Source organism: Misgurnus anguillicaudatus, chromosome 10 (genome assembly GCF_027580225.2).
Source record: "Misgurnus anguillicaudatus chromosome 10, ASM2758022v2, whole genome shotgun sequence".
Classification (NCBI taxonomy): domain Eukaryota; kingdom Metazoa; phylum Chordata; class Actinopteri; order Cypriniformes; family Cobitidae; genus Misgurnus; species Misgurnus anguillicaudatus.
Window position 1 is genome coordinate 33363423 of NC_073346.2, and position 19875 is coordinate 33383297.

The following is a 19875-nucleotide window of genomic DNA, read 5'->3' on the forward strand; positions in this document are numbered from 1 at the left end:
TTTATTTTTTGCACCAAATAATACAACAATTATATAAAATAAAATGCCTGTGAATCCTTGTGTTGCAGTACAACAAATATGTGTACTAGCCTATGTGAAAATTAAACTAGATGTATCATCAGTACTTAGTTTTGTAATTCATAAAACACCTTTGCTAAACATGACACACAATTCTCTATGTAATACAACAATCTAAGAGGAAGTAACTTGATTTCCTTTTTTAAACACAACCAAACAAAATACCACACTAATTCATCAGTGCCTCACGCTTTTCACATGTCCAAGCACTCATTGCTTAGCTTAACACCAACCCATCGTGGCTTTAGAGTAGGCCTAAGATCAAGTTATAGGTTTTGAATGGATGTAAATAATGATTCAGATTTATTTGTCACATACATACAATGCAGTGAAATGTTACAGACGGCTCTGTGCTACTCAACCCAAAACAAAACAGTAACAAACTAGAATAACAATACAATCAGGATATCTGGAGGTTATTGCAGATCCATACATACATACACATGTACACATATACATATACCTACGCATACACCTACATAAACATACATACATACATACATATACATACACATGCATATATAGACACATATACATACATATTCACATACATACATACATGTGCATACTTAAAGTGCCTACAAACTACCATTTAGATACCGGACGGCCTACTCAAAGAAACTCTTGCTAAGTCTCTCAGTACTTGCCGCCAGTGTACGGTATCTATGTTTTGAATGTAGCGGAGTGAATAAACCATAGTCAGGGTGGCAATGCAGAGTAAGGTTAGTTGTATAGGGGGGCCAGCTAGAGGATGAGGCAAAAAGGTTTACAAGAAAAAAAGAAGTAGTTTAGTAGGCTACTGTGGATTTTTAGAACCTTAGAAGAACATGAACATTTCATATCAAAGTGTTTTAACATATAAACACACATACTGAGGGTCACTGTTGTACTGTAGGAAAACACATTAAGGTCAGACACACACACAACATACATTCACCTGCTGTCTCTCAGGCTGTGGCACATCCACATGTATCTCACAGCCACTGCTGTCTGTCCGTCTCCTAATATAAAAATTTGTGTTTTACTTCATGGCTGTACATTTTTTATGAAGTTAGTGTATTTGGTGAAGTAGAGATCTCTTATAGATATTGTGGCAGTAAAGGAGGAAGTGCATCTCTGTCTTGATCTCTCCTGTCCTACAGCGAACACCCTTTGCTCTCTGGGTAACCAGCTCTTTATGTTTTTGCCGGTCTAGATGGCTATACAATTTGATCTCTCAGTAAAGTCACCATGATCTCAAAAGATCCTCATAATGTTGTCACAGCTTAGGTCACAGTATGAGGTCACTGCACGCTCACTGTGAGCTCATACTACCCCATAAAGGATATGACAAGTACCAGATGTCTCTCAGAGAGCTAATATAGGTTTACTAAATGAAAAACATGTTGCCGAGACATCCTTTAATTGCAAATGATATCTGCCAATAAAACAAAAAGTGAAAGAGACATGATTGTCTCTGCATTTAACCCATCCACTGAATAGTAAATCCATTCACTGCAAGTCATGAACACACACAAACGCACATAGACACAGGGCAACTATAACTGCAATAGGCCTACCCCAAAATTCAATCACTTCCTGCCAGCTGTGAAAATCGAACCACCAAACTCTGGGTTACATCCCAGTCTGACTCTCTAATCACTAGGCCACAATGCTTGGATAAAACAAATCTGTGAATCCTGGTCACTTTTACCTCCAATATGTGTGAGCTTTCTAAAACCTTTATTTAGGCTTCTTGATGCCATAATGTTGTTGTTATTGTTGACATTTTATCGCTTATGTATACACATTAGGCAACACACCATATGGCTGTATAAAATGCTGTGTAGAAAGTGTCCTAAATTTGATCCTATGATAATTCCTATAACATTCCTTAGAAGTTATAGGCAAGACAGGTGACGTTCTACTCTTGGGCCAACATTTTCCAGACATGTGTGCTGCCCTGCTATAGCAGAGTGTGTGTGCATTCACTGTGCACTATGTGAAGTCATGGCACCCTCATTGTGCACTCATACTGTACCATGAACTCAACATTCTGAAATCACAATTAATGAACTCACATATAGCTCACACTCTGATTATCACCGTATGTGAATGGTGTAATGTCACTGTGATCATCGTGTCATCTCACGTGTTGACTGACTGTGCTCACTGAGCCTGTATTAACATTATTATTGTTGTTGTGGTTGTTGGTGTTGTTTCAGTCTGATGGCAGTTATTAGCCAATATTGTTACAGAATTTGCCCCTTAAATATTCTGTAGATAGATAGATATGTGGAATTAGGGTTAGGGACATTTTAGTGGTGTATGTGTCTGTCTCTCTCTCTGTATGTGTGTGTCTTTCTGTGTGTGAGTGTTTACTGTATAAAAACTATGGAGAGTCCCTACAAGGATAGTGAACCAGACATGTGTGTAGCCTAATAATAATTATTATTCATTACATTTATATAGCACTTTTCTGGACACTTAAAGCGCTTTAAATATTAAAGGTGGACATTCAACCACCACCAATGTGCAGCATCCACCTGAATGATGCGACCCCAGCCATATTGCACCACACCAGTTTATTGGTGCAAAGGAGACAACATATGTGTGTGTGTTTGTTTTGACCATACCTGTAAGGACCAATTGTCCTCACTTATAAGTTGTTATACTTTACAATAGTGAGGACATTTGACTGGTCCCCACTTGTTAAAAAGGCATATAATCAGCCAAAATGTTATTTAAATCTAGTGCGTGAAGATGTTTCTGTAATATGGGTAGGAGCAGAGGCGAGGTTAGGTGATTCATAACAGATGTAAATTATTGACTACATTGTTCAGTTATCTCAAAATCCAGAGGTGTATATGAATGGTGAGGGGCATCATTTAACAAAAAGTTTTGTTCTGGTATTAATAGTATTTAATCCCTGTCTTCTTTGTGTTCTTACCTGCAGAGAAAGGAAATGCCAGCTTCAGTTGTTTGCTCATTTGGCAAGGTCCAAATATGTATTGGTCTATCTTACATATTTTAGATTTAAAAACCCATCTTGACTGTGAGCTAACATGTGCTTTATGGTAATGAATAACAATAAGAATAAGAATCTGGTTTTATCAGATTTTTTAGCAGTAAACATCACTAAATACACTTAGTTACAGTGAATATATATTTGGCCTTAAAAGACAAATTATAAACAATCTTTAAAATGAAGAGTATAGGAAGAAACAGAGCCAGTGACATATTGTTTTTAATGTTGTTTAGTCATCAAACACACAACACAGAATGACTATATGCTTTACAAAGCAAGCACAAAACAAAACAAAACAAAACAAACATACTGTATATCAGAACTCTGTAACTGTCATAAAAGGCTTGACACATCTTAACACAACAAACACACACACACATCTTCAGGATAAACTCTGAATGTTTCCACTTGGCTCCCAGGAGTTCTTCCACTTTTTCCCACTGTAAGACAGCAATAGTGTTACTATAGTCACATTATTTATTTATGTTCATTACTAGGATACAATAAATACCAACTTGTCACTGTACAATAAGACATGTAGGTTTTAGGTATGCATGCGTTCTATTTTTTAATATTCCATGGGGTAATGATGGTATGATCATAATGATGGGAAAAAAATCATTTTTAACCATACATTTCAATTTATTTTATATTGAATGTACTACACTGCAAAACATTATTACTTTGTTATGTGACTTGCTTGACAATTTGACTTTAGTGTCACTGATCGATCTTGCGGTTAAAGATGAATAAATGTTAATGTAAAGTTTATTATCTTTATGTTATTGTGTTTATATAAATAAATGTTTTTTGTTGTTGTTAATTCTGTTCAATTTTCAACAGTACAGTAAACATCAGATAATATGCATACCATCCAGAGCAAGGATGCCACTGAACCAACACCTCCGTATGGCCCTTAGCAAAAACAAAAAGAAACAAGGAGAAGTTAATGACATTATTCTAACACATACAGTATAAGTTACACTTTTACTAACAATAATACTGCTAAATGGTAAAGACAACATTAAATCCAAATCAAAGTAATATTATTAGTCAGTGGAACTAAGTGTAACATAATAAAACTAATGGATTTTATAAAATAAAACTTATGGGATATATAAAACATGGGACCAGTTTTTATTTTTTTGTCAAACTACGTAAATTGTGAAGTAAAATATTACTTTTTAAAATCCATAGTTGAACATTTTAACATGAATTATTTGAATACCTAAACCCTACATTATTATTTAGTATATTTGGCAATGTTTACAACACACAGCAAATTGATATTGTTATTGTCAATGTGTTTTTTTTCCTTTTTGAAACAAACCTCCCTGATTCTTTTCCTTAATATTTTTTTGTAGGGGAAACTGGTTGATTCTTCATGCATGGGGCATTCTGTAACAAATTAAAGGATGGTTATTATTTGTAACAGATATAAGTAAAACATAAAGTCCAACAAACATCTTAACATTACCATGAGTGTCATGGATAAAGACATTTTTCAAAGGACAATTAGACTTTTAAAAAGTTGTTAATGTAATCATTTTATTGTTTTTATCCAAAAGGGCTTACATATGAAGCACTCAGATCAAAGAGGCAACAAAAAGGACAAGCGTGTGTTAAAATAAATAGATAAATAAATAAATGTTGCAATATGTGCAAAAGAAAATATTACAATATGTACATTTGTAGAATTCAAAAACAGTCCTTTTCAAAAAACTATGAGAAATGCATTCTTACAATTGACAAAACTGTTTCACAGTGCAAAATCAAGCATAGTTTTTATTTGTCAAATAAATAAATAAATAAAAACAAAAATTAACAAATTCACACATACCTTTAGGGTCTGCTTTCCTCTTTATTTGTCCTTTTTTCCGTGAGGAAGATACTGGGCTTAGACTGCCTAGCTCAGTGGACAGTTTAGAACAGGTAGAAAGGGTAGAGGTTGGTGGCAGAGGAGAAGCCGGGGAAGAAGATACAGAACTAGACTGAGAGGACTTGAAAACAGGATGAGTCTGGGGGGACACCAGAGGAGCGATGGATAAAGGCATAGGAGAGGGGGTGGTAAAGGAATCAGGAGAAGCCAAAAAGGAAGATTCAGGAGGAAGGAAAAAAGTGACAGGCTCATGCGTAAGCTCTGAATCAGAGTCTGCTGTGGAGTCTGCTGGTGGAGTCTGTGTGTTGTTTGTTGCAGGACTCTCTTCCATGCTGCTTGCTGCTTTATCTGCGTTTGCCACTGTTGGAAAAATACAATTGTGAAAAATTATGTAATCAACACATTTTAAACAAATCTATTTAAAGTCTGGAATACACTATACAATTCGTAACCTCTTTCCAGGCACAAGAAACTAAAATGCTTAGGAGACACCTAAACAATAAAAACAATTTCACAGACAGGGCTTAGACCAGGGGTCTTCAAGAGTTTAGCTCCAACTTGCCTTAGCAGACCTGCTTGAAAGTTTCTAGTACACATAATTAGACCTTGATTATGGAAATAACTTTTAGCTAACACAGAAATAGCTTTTAGCTATTTCTGTGTTGTTGATCTTGTTCAGGTGTGTTTAATATGGGTTAGAGATAGACTCTGCAGGACAGTGACCCTTCAGGACATAGTTTGGAGACCCCTGGCTTAGGCTATGTTTACATTAATGTGGTTATCCTTTAAAACGCGTTACTTTTGCTACGTTTACGCCTTTCATCTACACTACACCACCGTTTTCGACCCTCATAAACGGATTCGTTGCAGACCCTGTTTTAGTTTGAGAACTCAGACGTTGCGCTGAGTGTAAATGTAGATGGAGTCTTATGTAAACTAACAGCTGATGTTAACGTGACAGCGCATCATTTTCAAGGTAAAAATTATTTTTATTCAGGTAAATGGAGGTTTGCAATGGAGGTTTTGCCAAAAATAGTAAACATCTACCAACCAGCTATTATAAACACTATGTCAGAATGTTTTAACATGTATTCTTATAGATAATGTCTGTTTTACATTTATGTTTGAGTATTGTTAGGTTTGAATATTGTTGTAATGTTGTTGTTGTTTTGTTTAAATTTAGTTAGCTTATTACAAAAGATAGACTGTAATTTTAAACGCCATATAGGGCGTTGTAAAGGCCAATATGACGGGAGAATTGTAATGGGTCAGACATTATTTTTGAGTTTAATTTAAGTTTTGTTAGCTACTTTAAAATAAATTTCGTTTCATATAATTTGTCTCCTAATTTTAATCAATGTTTTGTTGATACGTTTTGTGAATATAAATTAATAAAAACAATAAACTCAACAACGTCATTAATATTTAATGCTCCTTTAGCCACTTGAGCTTTTAGCTATTTCTGTGTTGCTAGCGGAGGACGTGCACATACCTCGCACACTTTTAAAAATTAATGCAATACAGTAAGCATTTCTCTTACTATGTTTGATTGAAGTTTGCATTTGGTGAAATTTATTTTTGCTTCAAGTTCGTTTAGTACTGTTCACTTGAATACTTTCTTTTTAAAGCATAAAGACCTTTCTGTTTAGTTATAAAATCAAAATTAACCTATTAATCATATTAATATGTTGCAGGGGCGAGCTAAAACAGTACAAACACATTTTTATAGGTTTAAAAATAGTGTCTGTTGTAGTTCCCAGCAAAGGACCCAGGTATGAATTTTTGTCAATATCGCACACCCATAGGCTGCATAAATGCGCAAAGGTAAGCTATTATTAGAGTAATAAGTTATTTTACACTTTTATGTGCATGCCCAGTTACGTGATTGGTCATGATTCATGCGTTTATGGTGTGGATGAAGATTATTTTTAAAATGCCAGTATAAACGAGGATCGTTTTCATTTTAAAATGCTGTTTTAAAACGCAAATGCTCTAATGTAAACAGGGCCTTCGACTACACCCGGATTAGGCTATAGTTCAATTAAGGGATTTAAGTAGCTTTTATAAACTTGCCTTAGTAAAACAACAACAACAACAACAACATGTCAGTTCTATTGAATGAGACATTTTACCATTACAGGTGGAAAGAGGTGTGGAGTCTGCTGGTGGAGTCTCTGTGCCATTTGTGATTGTGACAGAACTTTCTCCCATGCCGGATACTTCTTTATCTGCAATAGCCACTGTTGGACAAAAGAAAAGTGATGTGCATTGTGAGACAAGTTTCTTTCAGTTACAACAGCTCAAACAAGCATTTTTTTCTGGGACTGGCTTAAGCTTTGTCTGTGAAACTGGAGGGAAAGTGTTATTAAATTGTCTTAAACATGTCTTAAAACATGTTTCATATCCTCCTGTGGGATGGAATCATAGCCTTAAGCTATGAGTCTGTGCCCATCATACACTACATTATTTTCTGTGAAATCTTACTTCCCAGATTGTGTAGGCTGACCCTGACTTTCGGCAACTAGCATCAATTTCAGAATCAGTGTAAAAATATGTGTGTAAAAATATATATATATATTAGCCTGGGTTTTCCCCATGCTGCCTTGTGCACAAATTTATTCACGCTGCAAGTCTAGCATGGAGACCATGGACCAAATTTTCCCCTCAAATTGGGAACCAATCACAGAACGGGGAGGGGGCAGCAAGACGATGACAACGTCTATGCGACACACACAATTGGATATGAGCTATGTACAGGTGCATTTGATAGACATCTGTAGCCCCCAATAAACGGCTCTGGGCATTCATAAACCACGCCTCAAATACGAGAAATCCATATATATATATATATATATATGAATAAATGTAAGTAATGGAAATGTTAAATAAAAAAATATATATATTTTTTTGTTGTTGTTTTTAAGGATGAAACATTTATGAGTGTAATTCTTAAAGAGATCACCCCAAAAAATTATTCTTCATTATTTCCTCACCTTTAGGTTGTTCCAAACCTGTATAAATTTCTTTGTTCTGTTAAAACAAAAAAAAGATATTTTGAAGAAAGTTTGTAACCAGAACACTTTGGGCCAAAAGTGACTTTCATAGTAGTTTTTCCTACTGTGAAAGTCAATAGTGGCCCAAAGCGGTCTGGTTACAAACTCTCTTTAAAATATCTTTATTGGCATTCAGCAGAACTAAGAAATGTATAAAGGTTTGGAACATCCTGAAGGTGAGTAAATGATGACGAAATTTTTATTTTGGGTGAACTATCCCTTTAAGTAATGTACACACCGGGACGAATATCGTGCATGATTATCGCTGATGTTTAACGGCTTGTGACTGAACAAAGGGCACCAATGTAAGTGTGCACACCGTTGTGAAAAACGGCAGGGATACTTTTTTTTTAAATGACCTCAGGTTTGTTTTTTGTTTGATGCGCAGTATTAAAAACTGGTGGACCAATGAAATCCCCACTTTTGCGCATGCCTGGAGCTGCTAAAGTTACAGTAAAACATTACTTGGTGGCACTCAAACACAAAACGGTCTTGTCTAGCACACATTTTACCAAGGTGACAAGAAAGAGCCCTACATACTAAGGGTGCTCTGCCAGTTCTTGGACACACCAATAGACGTTTATTATATACATTTTTATTTCGGTATTTTTATTAATTTTTTTATTTTACCTTCGAGAAATATAGTTAAGAACAGAGATGTATAGTAACGAAGTAGAACTACTTCACTACTGTACTTAAGTACTAAAAGGCAGTATCTGTACTCTACTGAAGTATAATTTTTTTCTCCTACTTCCACTTTTACTTAAGTACATATTTTCGATGAGTTTAATACTTTTACTTTACACTCAAATGTTACGAATCATTACAAACCCACATTATCACTGCCAGAGCGAGGATACACATTAGACACACATAGTGGTCTAAACCAATCGGAGATAGTGAAGGGCGGACCCCTCCCTTCCTCTCACCACAAATATGAGCAGTGGTTGTGGACAAATGTGAAGCGAAGAGAGAGCCAAAGTGCGTGAAAAAGAGAGAAAATGTGCGAGAAAGGGCGAGTGTGCGCGAAAGAACGAAGCCTAAATCCATTAAAACATCTTGTACCTTTACCATTATATAGACTAATATTTCATTAAAGGTGCAGTGTGTAAATTTAAAAGGCATCTAGTGGTGAGGTTGCGACTTGCAACCAACGGCTCAGTCCACTGACCAACCCTCGCTTTTGAAATACATAAAGAAGCTACGGACAAACATTTCATCGTCGGAGACAACGTCGTAAAAAGGTTTGTCCGTTAAGGGCTTCTGTAGAAACAGGGCGGCACAAAATGGCGACTTCCATGTAAGGGGACCCTCTGTGTATGTAGATAAAAATGTCTCATTCTAAGGTTATAAAAACATAACGGTTCATTTTAAAAGGTCTTTATACACCCCTGATCATATAGTTTTGTATATTATTTTGCATTTCTTTCAAGAGATCCTTCTAAAAATTACACACTGCACCTTTAATACTGAATTCTCTATCACCATATCAGTTGAATTAATCTAAACATTCCTGTCCTTGTACTCCTGCTACAGCCAAAGGAATTGTGAGTGTCCTTTAGCTTAAACATTTAAAATAATACAAACAATTAAATTTTTTATTCAAACTTTTGACTGTTTTCTTTAATAACTACATTACACACTACTTGTACTTTTAGTTGCAGTACTTGAGTAGTATATTTTAAAATAAACTACTTGCAATACTTAAGTACAAAACATTTTTAATACTTTAGTACTTCCACTTAAAGGGATACTTCACCGATTTAGCATTCAGCTTTGTATCTGTAGAAACCCGGCAGTATTACTGAATGACCATGTTTCCCTCCCTCATTTCCCCCTGAGAGGAGAGATATCTGCATTTTGGTTCTGCAAAAAAGTCCTCCGATGATGTAATATGACGATTTTTGCATCATCGGAGGACTTTTTTGCAGAACCAAAATGCAGATATCTCTCCTCTCAGGGGGAAATGATGGAGGGAAACATGGTCATTCAGTAATACTGCCGGGTTTCTACAGATACAAAGCTGAATGCTAAATCGGTGAAGTATCCCTTTAAGTGCTGTGCCTAAAGAGCACTTCAACTTCTACTCAAGTCACTTTTTTGATAGAGCACGTCTTGTACTTTTACTCAAGTCTGGGTCCCTAGTACTTTATACATCTTTGGTTAAGAATGTCTATTTTATAAATATGTTTATTTGCACTACTCTTCCCTTGCACTACTGTCATTGTAACTTATTTGCACCATTGTTTCTGACTACCATCTCCTCATAACATGTATATGCCATATATACATTTTATATCTGTATTTTTATCTTCTTTCATTTTATTCATATCATAAATATGTTTTTTTTCGTTATCAATCAGCACAAGCACTATAACTGTCAGGGAGTGAATTTGCACGTTCACTCTGCGAATCACCAGTAAAAATCGCTTGGGTATGAACACAAAAAACGTCTGAAATTACACTTGCAATAAGCATGCACGATAATTGTCCTGGTGTGTATGGGGCTTTAAGGTCTGCCTTTGGACAGATACTAGTATTTGGTGCATGACAGGTAATAGGACCACAAAACTGTATGCTGTACAAAAAAATAAGACATTTTACCATTACAGGTGGACGGAGGTGTGGAGTTTGCTGGTGGAGTCTCTGTGCCATTTGTGACAGAACTTTCTCCCATGCCGTTTACTTCTTTATCTGCAATAGCCACTGTTGGACAAAAGAAATTGTGGATAGGATAATAACAATAATTCAATAATAATACAGCTCAAATAAATACAATTAATTAAGTTTAAGTTCACCTATGGGTTGTACTGTATTTAATAATGTGATATCAATTTGACATGATCAAAATAATACAAAGCCCCACTTAAGTGTTCTTATGTAATTTCAAATATCTAAAAATGATACTTCAAGGTTAAATGTATAAAAATATTTATAAATAACACCAATATGTGTTGTAAAATGTTAGTCCGGTTGAACAAGACATTTTTAAATAAGAAATAATGCTACAAACATCATGTTGTTCACATGTTAAAAAATTTTTTTTTAAACCTAATGTGAGGGAAAAAATGAACTCTGCAAATGTATGTATTGTCGATAAAACCTATTACTAATGTCTTTAATGTAAAGTTTATTCTGCAATATGTTAAAATTTTGTGCACATTTGTGTTTATTACCATTAAGAAGACTTTCGTATAATCTCTTTATAGTAAGAAAAGCGTCCTGAGTGTCTTCGGTTTCATTCTTCCATGGGCAGAAGCATTCAGCAGAGAAACCATTTGAGGTTCTCCTGGCAAGGAGAAGGACTGGGTACCTCTCTAAAAGTTCCCACTTGTGGAGCTGGAATGAAATTGAGACACAATCATAAGACTAAAAACGGGATAAATAATTACAATTTCACAGGCATGAAACACACACACGCGCACGCACGCACGCACGCATTATTTACTTATTATTTTATGACTAACATTTGAAAGATAAACCTACCAGAAGATTTGTTGAATCATAAATTTTGTTCACACTGCAGTTTTTTTTTTGTCTGTCTATCCATTCCTGGGAAAGCTGTTTCTTTTTTTTCTCAAGCATTTGCTTATATGGCTGTTTGGCCCTACAGTGTGGACATGTTTTGCTGGCTACTCCAATCTTTTCCCTGCATGTGTAGCAATCCTTTAGAGTAGGCATCTGTAAAAAGAAACATACGGTAAATGATGATTAGAACACAGCATGCTATGTAATGAGGGCATAAGAAATATTTTTTTCACACCTAGTATGTTGACAAGTCACCGTCTTCGAAAATATTGTCAAGAGTTTGTTGTTATGCCCCCTAATACTGACTAGTTCTACCTGTAAGACATTCGTTCATCTTCAGAACAGAAATTTTTATTTTTTTTGATGAAATCTAAAGGTATATGATCCACAAATAGGCAGCAAAATCATGTGACTACAGTGGTTCAACCTTAATATTATGAAGAGACCAGAGTACTTTTTGTGCAATATAACAAAACAAAAATAACAACTTCATTAACCAATTTGAACCATTTCCATACATCAGGAACTAATGCAGGCATCCTTGCTTACGTTCGAATGTCAACTAAATATTGCCCGAAGCAGAGCCCAAGAGCAGCATGACACATGTACAGTATGTGATGCTGAGGCAAAATTCGGTCAATAATGAGTCGGCATTCGGATGTAAACAAAGAAGCCTGCACTGAGTTTACTACGTCAACTATGTATGACAGTTTAAACTGCTGAATAAAGTCTTTATTTTTTTTGTTTTAGCACACCAAACGTATTCTCATCGCTTTATAACATTAAGGTTCATCCACTGTAGTCATGTTGACTATTTTAACCATGTTTTAACTACCTTTCTGGATGTCAAAGGGTGCAATGGTGTTGTTTCCTATGTGTGCATCAAATACCCTCAGATTTTATCAAAAATATCTTAATTTGTAGTCCGAAAATGGACGTTCCACATTCATAAGAAGTTTGTCCATCTTCAGACCACAAATTAGGTTAAATTACAGAAATTTCAGGCATGTCACTCATCTCATTGCAATATGTTAACTGGATAACACTGGATATAACTTATTGTATAGTTTAATAGAATAATGTATTTTGGTTATACAAATCAAGTACAACCTAACTATAGTGATTGTTTTACTAGCTGTAGACCAGCATACTATGAGAATCTCTATAGCTAGTTTAATAAGACATGTTGCTGATACAGTTTTGTACTTTTTCTTGTTAACTAAATCTTTTGGGGTTTCTTATATATGGCTTCATGCATATATAGATATATATAGATGCATGTGACTGTGTTTTGTTAATTTGATGCATGATTATGTTTAAGTGGATCAAAAACATCACATTACTTGGTTAATCACCTTTGTTGTCTGTCTTCTAGCGTTATTTGTTCTGTTCCTAGATTTGCACCTGTATAAAGGAATCAGAGGGAAAAAACAATGTATTTGCATGATCGAGTCAGATAAGCGAAATATGTGTGGCACCATGCACGTTTTCAAAATGTGTGCACTTTTACATAGTCCCTTAACCACAACGTTTCCAATTTCGAATCAATATCGCAAGATACTAACTTTACTAAATGATCTAACCCTAAAAAATGTTAAAATTATGGGAAACATACCTTGTTGATTTGAAACGCGACGAATACTGAACAGACGACAGAATTATAACGTTATAGGCCTAACGTTCTTAATATTTGTCCAATGACAAAAATCGATTTTTTTCGAATATTTATTGTGACGACGTATTTTAATAAAAGCAAAGTTCAATGTCACTTATGTTCGTAATGTTTAACTTTTGCATTTATTTATTTATTTGTGATATTTCGTAATGTCCTTTTACTTTATTCCCAAGTAGCATAACGTACCTGAACAACATCACCACAAACAAAGATGAAACAACACAAAACGCCCTAGCATTATTATTTTGTTATCAAATTATTAGATTATCAAGGTTCACTGATAACATACCTGTAATCCTCGTTTATGGTAGAGACCCACAATGCATCAAGGCGAAGAGGCTGTGGCCCATCTCCCGCTGCCGGTAGGGGCGCTATTTTATGATACGCTATAGGTAGTCGTATTTGAGCAAAGGTGCATACGACCATGTTAGTCGTATGAGTTGGAGAACTTGTTGTTTATTTTTTATGAACTAAAATGACACTTAATGTGTTAAAAACAACACATAATGTGTTAAATAGTTTAACACAAAGCAATGTGTTAAAATTAACACATCCAGGGTGTGTTAATTTTAACACATTGCTTTGTGTTAAACTATTTAACACATTATGTGTTAATTTTAACACATTATGTGTCATTTCGTGCTGATTTAGAGTTCATATAAATAAAAGGGACAACACAAGATGTGTTAAAACAACACAAAGTGTGTTGTTCTAAAAATAACACAGAGATGTGTTAATTTAAGGACAACACACTAGGTGTGTTGTCCTTAACTAGACACAAGATGTGTTAATTTAACACATTCGTTTTAAGAGTGTACATACATAAGACATTTTTATGTGTCAAACAAATATGCAGAAAAAGCATTTTGGTATGAATCAACATTCGCATACAGAAGATATAAACATCTAAAGTGAACAATTTAGCACGTGTGCTTAAAGTCTAGAATTTTTATGATATTATTCTACACTACACAGGGAATAATATCAATGTTTTTCCAGAAAAATAGATTCAAGGACTTTCAATGACCACTTTCAAAAACCAGTTTACTTTCGGTTTTAAGATAAGACAAGATGTTCAAATGTCCTCAACACACTATTTGGTTTAATAATTTATAAATATAATGTCATATATGTTACTAAAACACATTTACATTAAAATTTTTGTGTAATATTAAACTGTACCTGTCAAAATGATTTGCAGCATCCAGGTTACGTGTGCTATTAGTTTCAGGCAGTTGTTATATCGGAATAACATACCTTGAAATGTCGTGACTGGCCAATAAGAATCAAGCATTTTAGTGTGCCGTGTATTAAGGACTAATACAGGTAGCTGTGTAAGACACATTAGTATTTTCCTTCACAGCTGTGTGGGGAAATCTTTCTTTCACTGTAAAAACACAGAGTAACACAGTTACACAACTCAAGATCTCAAAGGACACAGAGTCTACTTTTATTGCAGAGAACACATTTCAAGCATTAAGAGCTTTGTAAGTGGACTTAAAACCAGCTGAGAGGGAAGAATTTTCTCCCTCTGGAGGTTATTTAACTTCATATTTGAGCTTGAGATCTAATTCAAAGGCATGTGAGGTCATCTAGCCCACAAACACTGAAGTTACCACACCAAATGACATTTTTGATAAAAGTATATAATATCATCTCCCTCACTCTCTCTATCCGTCTGTCTGTCTGTCTATATCATCTCCCTCCCTCACTCTATCCGTCATGCTGTTTATATCATCTCTCTCTCCCTCTCTCTATCTGCCTGTCTGTCTATATCGTCTCTGTCTCCCTCTCTCTCCTGACCAGAATTTAAGAGAGTATTTTGGAAGTAATTTGGAAGTATATTATTAGGGGATTTCTGCCCAATTCAGCTCTCTCTCTCTTTTTATCTGTCTGCCTATATATCATCCCCCCCCCTCTCTCTCTCATGTAAAGATATACAGAAAAAATGAATGTTTCAGTTGACTGAGAAATGTATGCACATATATAAAGTCTGAAATGAGCAGGATCAATTTACAGTGAACAAAACTCAGTCTATCAGATGATTCAGTGATGCATAGACCCGTCTCCCCGTCACAAACACATGGAGAGTGAGGGCGCTCTCACAGTGTCTCGACCACATCATCCAATTACAGGGAAAACAAACAATTGTCGCATGGATAGACACACGTTAACGGTGTGTAACACAAACAGCCATTTAATCACAGATCTCTCTTGCTTTAAGCCTGCGCTGTAAGAAAGCAGGAGATCAGACGCGCCTGGGTTATCTGATGTGTGAAGCCTGCTGGCCTAACCTGCACCTAATCGGATTCTGGTTTACTCCATGTGACTGAGAGAAACTTTGTTTGGATTTTACAGATTCACCTTACCAAAGCTAATCTAATGCTAATGAGAAAAGGAAAAATGTAACATTTACTATTATTTCACTCATAAAATAAAGTTTCCAAAAATTGATCCTTGTCAGGCTGTAAGTTTCCATAAAGAAGTAGATTTGGATTTTACAAACTATACGAAAATGGTTCAGATTCTTTGGAGAAGCAAAAATGGCTCTTCTAGTCATCCCTGCAATTGAATCTTTATATTTAAGCCACGAAACAGTGCTATTGCAGCTTGCCATAGGGCGAGGTTCATTCATTTTATTGGACCAAAATTTATGAAGTGAATATTTTTGGTCCATTTCCTCCGAAGAGAGACTGTAAATTTCAAAAGCATATATCTGTTAAATGTTAATATAGTTAACCTTGAGGAGTAATGAAGCATATACTAGATGAAAATGACTCCTATCGGCTGAATGCCTAATTGTGTCTGGAGCTCAGGAACTAACCATTAAACAATGACTCTGACAACTTTAACCACAGCATAGTGCTTAAAGATCTGAATTGATCACTGAAGGGGGTGGGTTGAAATTTCGAGTGGTGTTCCATAAAGTAAAACCTTTGTAAAAAAAAAACAAGGCAACTTGGAGGTTGGAACTGTACAGTAAACTCCTATATATGACAGTGAGTGTCATAATCAATTCATCATACAGTAAATGCATTTTCCTAAAAAAAAAACAACTTCCCGGACAGGGTTTAGGTTAAAGGTAGGGTTTCACATTTTGAAAAATGCTAACGGTAGCCGCCTAGCAATGAAATCACGATCCCACCCTCAAGTCAAATCGCCATCCAAAGTCACGCCTCTTTCAAAACACATGAACAGGCCAGATCAGACGGTCACATCTCATGTCTCATTCACCAGTGAGAAAACTTTGCAGTACAAAGTGAATAACATTACCAAAATAACCAACATAAACAACTGGTTTACATGAGAATTAGTTAAAGCACACTTTCGGTTGTGTAGACGTAGTAACTATATTATTACGCTAATCTGTAAACGAACAAAAATTTCATAAGCAACATAATGTTTCATCAAAGTAGAATATCTGAATCCATCTCAATACAAACATATCGCGTACCTACCTTACCAAAATAAACAGTGCAACGTCCCTTTCAGACCCTTTGCCTCCTGCAGCTGTTTGCATCGCGTGGTAAAGCAGTAAAGTTACCGATGTTCATTTGGGTTTTTGCTCTTTGCTGATCCAGGCAGTTTTTGCTGTTGTTGTTATAAAAGATATCTTTCGTTTGCTGTTCTCGATGTTTACAGACAGGAGGTGAGCGCACGTGAATGCGCCAATGACGTATGGTGTCTGCGTGGACTCGCGGTGGCAATTCAAATGACGAAACGTCCGTTTTACGCCTTTCACAGATGACATAAATTTCTACAAATACATTTAAACAACTTAACACAGTGATTGCTATCAGGATGTGAGGAGACTTTTAACCAGCATAACTAAAAATGTTTCAGGATCAAAACTGTTACCCTACCTTTAATCCAGGACTAGGGCCCGGTTGCATAAAGCACCTTAAGTGTAATTTTCCCTTAAGTTGTTTCCTTTAAACTTTGCAGAAAAACCCTTAAGTTTTTTCTGTTGTGTCTCCATGGCAACAATAGTATTTTGTAACAACAAATCGGGGTCACTGTCATGAAACACTTAACGATTACTCTTACCTAAGAGAACCGTTTAAGGGATTATATGCAAAACTCTTTAATTATTATCTTACAGAAGTTAAGGGGAATTTACCCCTTAAGTGTCATACTTAAGGAAAAAACTTAAGGTGCTTTATGCAACCGGGCCCAGGCCTCAGTTATATTAAGACATTAACCATGGGTTCGCACCAGCCACGTTTGAGGCGTCGAATTCGCGTCTACCACAACTAGTTTGCCGCTTGAACGGTTTGAGTTTACTCACTTCATTCACCCGGGAAATTTTAGTTATCAAGACATTCACGCAGAAATTTGCATCATGGGAGGGGCTTCTGCGACTTTGCTCGCTTTCTGATATCACGTCACTACTAGAGCAAGCTCCGGTAATGATATATGTTGAGATACAGCAGTGCAAGATGTTTAAAAATCAAGGAAACTTAAATATGCATTTTACTCCGAGACAATGATAATCCCTGTCTGGGAAACCACCCTGCACAAAAAAAAAGAAACTAAAAATCCCACTTTACTTTTTCCATATGTGCATTTTCCCCTCAATTTAAAGGGACAATAAGTAGGATTTACCTCATCTAGTGGTAAATTGTATTTTGCATTCAAACAAATAGTGCTCTCTAGCGCCCTGCTTTTCCAAATGCGTGTTGCAACTACGGTAGCAGTTATGTAATCACTGATCTCCTTGTCCGTTTCAACTAGTTCATGTGTTCTGAATGAAAACCAGTTGTGGAAACGCGTTGTAGTGCTTTTTGCCCCTCTCTGCTATTATAGTTATCAGTATGGTGGAACGACATGGAAGCCTCCTTGGACTTATCCGTTCAATGTAAGTAAAGAGAAGAAATTCTAAGCTTACAAATAAAAGACAGATCACTGGCAGAGGTCATTTGACACCAACAAGGACATATTTACGAATAAAAAAGACATTGATCTTGATTAATAAAACACTTAAAACCATACTTACTGTCCCTTTAATACAATTGTTCATGATCTTACAAACCTAGTTTATACCTATATAGTTTATTCTAATGTTTATTACAATATTTTAGGGATGGTTCCCCAGTCAGAGCTTAAGCTTGCATGTTTGAGCCATCTTAGCTAAAATATATCAGTGCCACCGGCGGAACCAGTTTAATGCGCTTAGCCGTTCACATACCCCGATAGTATTTATATATATAAATATATATGTATCTCTCTCAGGGGTTTTTTCCCTCCTAGGAGTTTTCCCCCTGGACTAGCCAGGAGGGTTTTTCTCCTAGGGTTTTTTTTCATCCCCTGGAGAGTCCGCCACCTTTGGCTTAACTTTCTACTTTACTGTATACGTTACATTATTACTATGCTCGTTTTTCTCGGTTTCATACATCTATTAATGTAAAGCTGCTTTGAAACAATTAACTATTGTGAAAAGCGCTATATAAATAAAATTGAATTGTCTCAAGAAGGTATGATTTTTTTGTATGGTTGTATGGTGAGGTATGGTTGTAAAAGCTGTTTAAATGTCCTATAATATAACTAAGGCCTAGTCCTGGCTTAATCTAAGCCCTGCATGAGGCAAAATGAATGAATTTTTCTTTCTTTTCGGCACGCAGTAACATCATCACTCCTGACTACTCCCCCTCTCGCTGAAACGTCCGTCAATATTACCGCGCCCAACGTCGAAGTGCTGCAATCTAAGTGCTCTTCCATCATAAATATAGTTCTCATTTTTTATCCGCTTCAAAAAATCGACACGTTTTATTTTGTGCCACCATACTTGTGTACAAATGTCTTTATGGAAAACATGGAAGTGGTTGGTGGCTTCTAAATTCACCCTTCGTTTGGATCCTAAGAAATGAATGGGGCTAGGCTAAATGCTAACACATTCACGATGCGCTGTACAAAGATTAAGTGCACGTATCGAAAAAAAGATAGGCATGTATTAATTTGTCTAAGTTTAGGTAAGAACATAGTAAAATAAAAAAACTGTGGTGTTTTCCTTTAAAATTAATTTCTAATAAAAACGCACCCCAGTGATGTGAAAAAGAAGTGCCAGTCCTCTCACTATTCAGAAGTGCTTAATAATAGGGAATTAAAGAGGGATCAAAAGTTTGCTGGAAAGAAAAAATGGATGTGTTATGATTCAGAACGGTAATTATAAGAAATTTCTATTTCTATCCTGAAAGGGATAATTTAGCCAAGAATTTTGTAATCATTTATTCGCCCTCATTTTCTTCTAAACCTGTATGAGTTTCTTTATTCTGTTGAACACACACACAAAAATATATATTTTGATAAATGATGATAAGCATACAGTTGACGGATACCCTTGACTTCTAGGAAAAACAACTACAATACAAGTAAATGGGTACCATCAACTGTACTATACTTTTATCTTCTTTGTAGTGTTTCTATAATAAAAAGCCCAAAAAAAATGGACAAAACTATAACGGGTTCTGACTGACAGTACATCTAATTGGACCAAGCACAGCTATGCTTACCTATTCACACAGGCCTTGGAATGAGCTCCACTAATCCAATTAATATCCACGCCTTTCAGTCACATTCACATATCAGACATGACATGAGGGAAAAAAGTGAAACAAAGTAATTATTACAGACCATTAGTATACTGTAATTATTTTAG

The 19875-nt window shown here is 35.7% G+C and overlaps 2 protein-coding genes across 4 annotated transcripts in view; both read right to left on the reverse strand.

Moving 5' to 3' along the window:
- The window catches only part of kcnj21 (potassium inwardly rectifying channel subfamily J member 21), an 80669-nt gene extending 60794 nt beyond the window's left edge, over positions 1-19875 (reverse strand). The window contains exon 1 of the mRNA XM_055211224.2: positions 19730-19875. The gene's annotated coding sequence lies outside the window, so the exon portion shown is untranslated. The remainder of the gene's footprint in view (positions 1-19729) is intronic.
- LOC129432761 (uncharacterized) lies at positions 3287-13680 on the reverse strand. 3 transcript variants are annotated; one of them, XM_073872412.1, is made up of 10 exons: positions 13510-13680; positions 12901-12949; positions 11504-11698; positions 11194-11356; positions 10622-10723; positions 7097-7204; positions 4926-5324; positions 4416-4483; positions 3957-4000; positions 3287-3525 (listed from the first exon to the last, which is right to left on the reverse strand). In XM_073872412.1, exons 1-10 carry the CDS (start codon positions 13644-13646, stop codon positions 3468-3470), a joined length of 1323 nt encoding a protein of 440 aa, XP_073728513.1. In that variant the 5' UTR covers positions 13647-13680; the 3' UTR covers positions 3287-3467. The 3 variants fall into 3 exon arrangements, with proteins under 3 accessions (XP_073728513.1, XP_073728512.1, XP_073728514.1); XM_073872411.1 differs by having other exon boundaries at positions 12889-12949; XM_073872413.1 differs by lacking the exon at positions 13510-13680 and adding an exon at positions 11781-11860 and having other exon boundaries at positions 12901-13417.

Bases quoted from the DNA above. Each gene is read 5' to 3' on its own strand.
- LOC129432761 (XM_073872411.1), bottom strand. From the start codon at position 13,646: ATGGTCGTATGCACCTTTGCTCAAATACGACTACCTATAGCGTATCAT. The intron at 4,484-4,925 runs GTATGTGTGAAT...AATTTGTTACAG, and splicing joins GAGGAAAGCAGACCCTAAAG to AATGCCCCATGCATGAAGAA. The intron at 4,001-4,415 runs GTTTGTTTCAAA...GTTTTTGCTAAG, and splicing joins TAAGGAAAAGAATCAGGGAG to GGCCATACGGAGGTGTTGGT.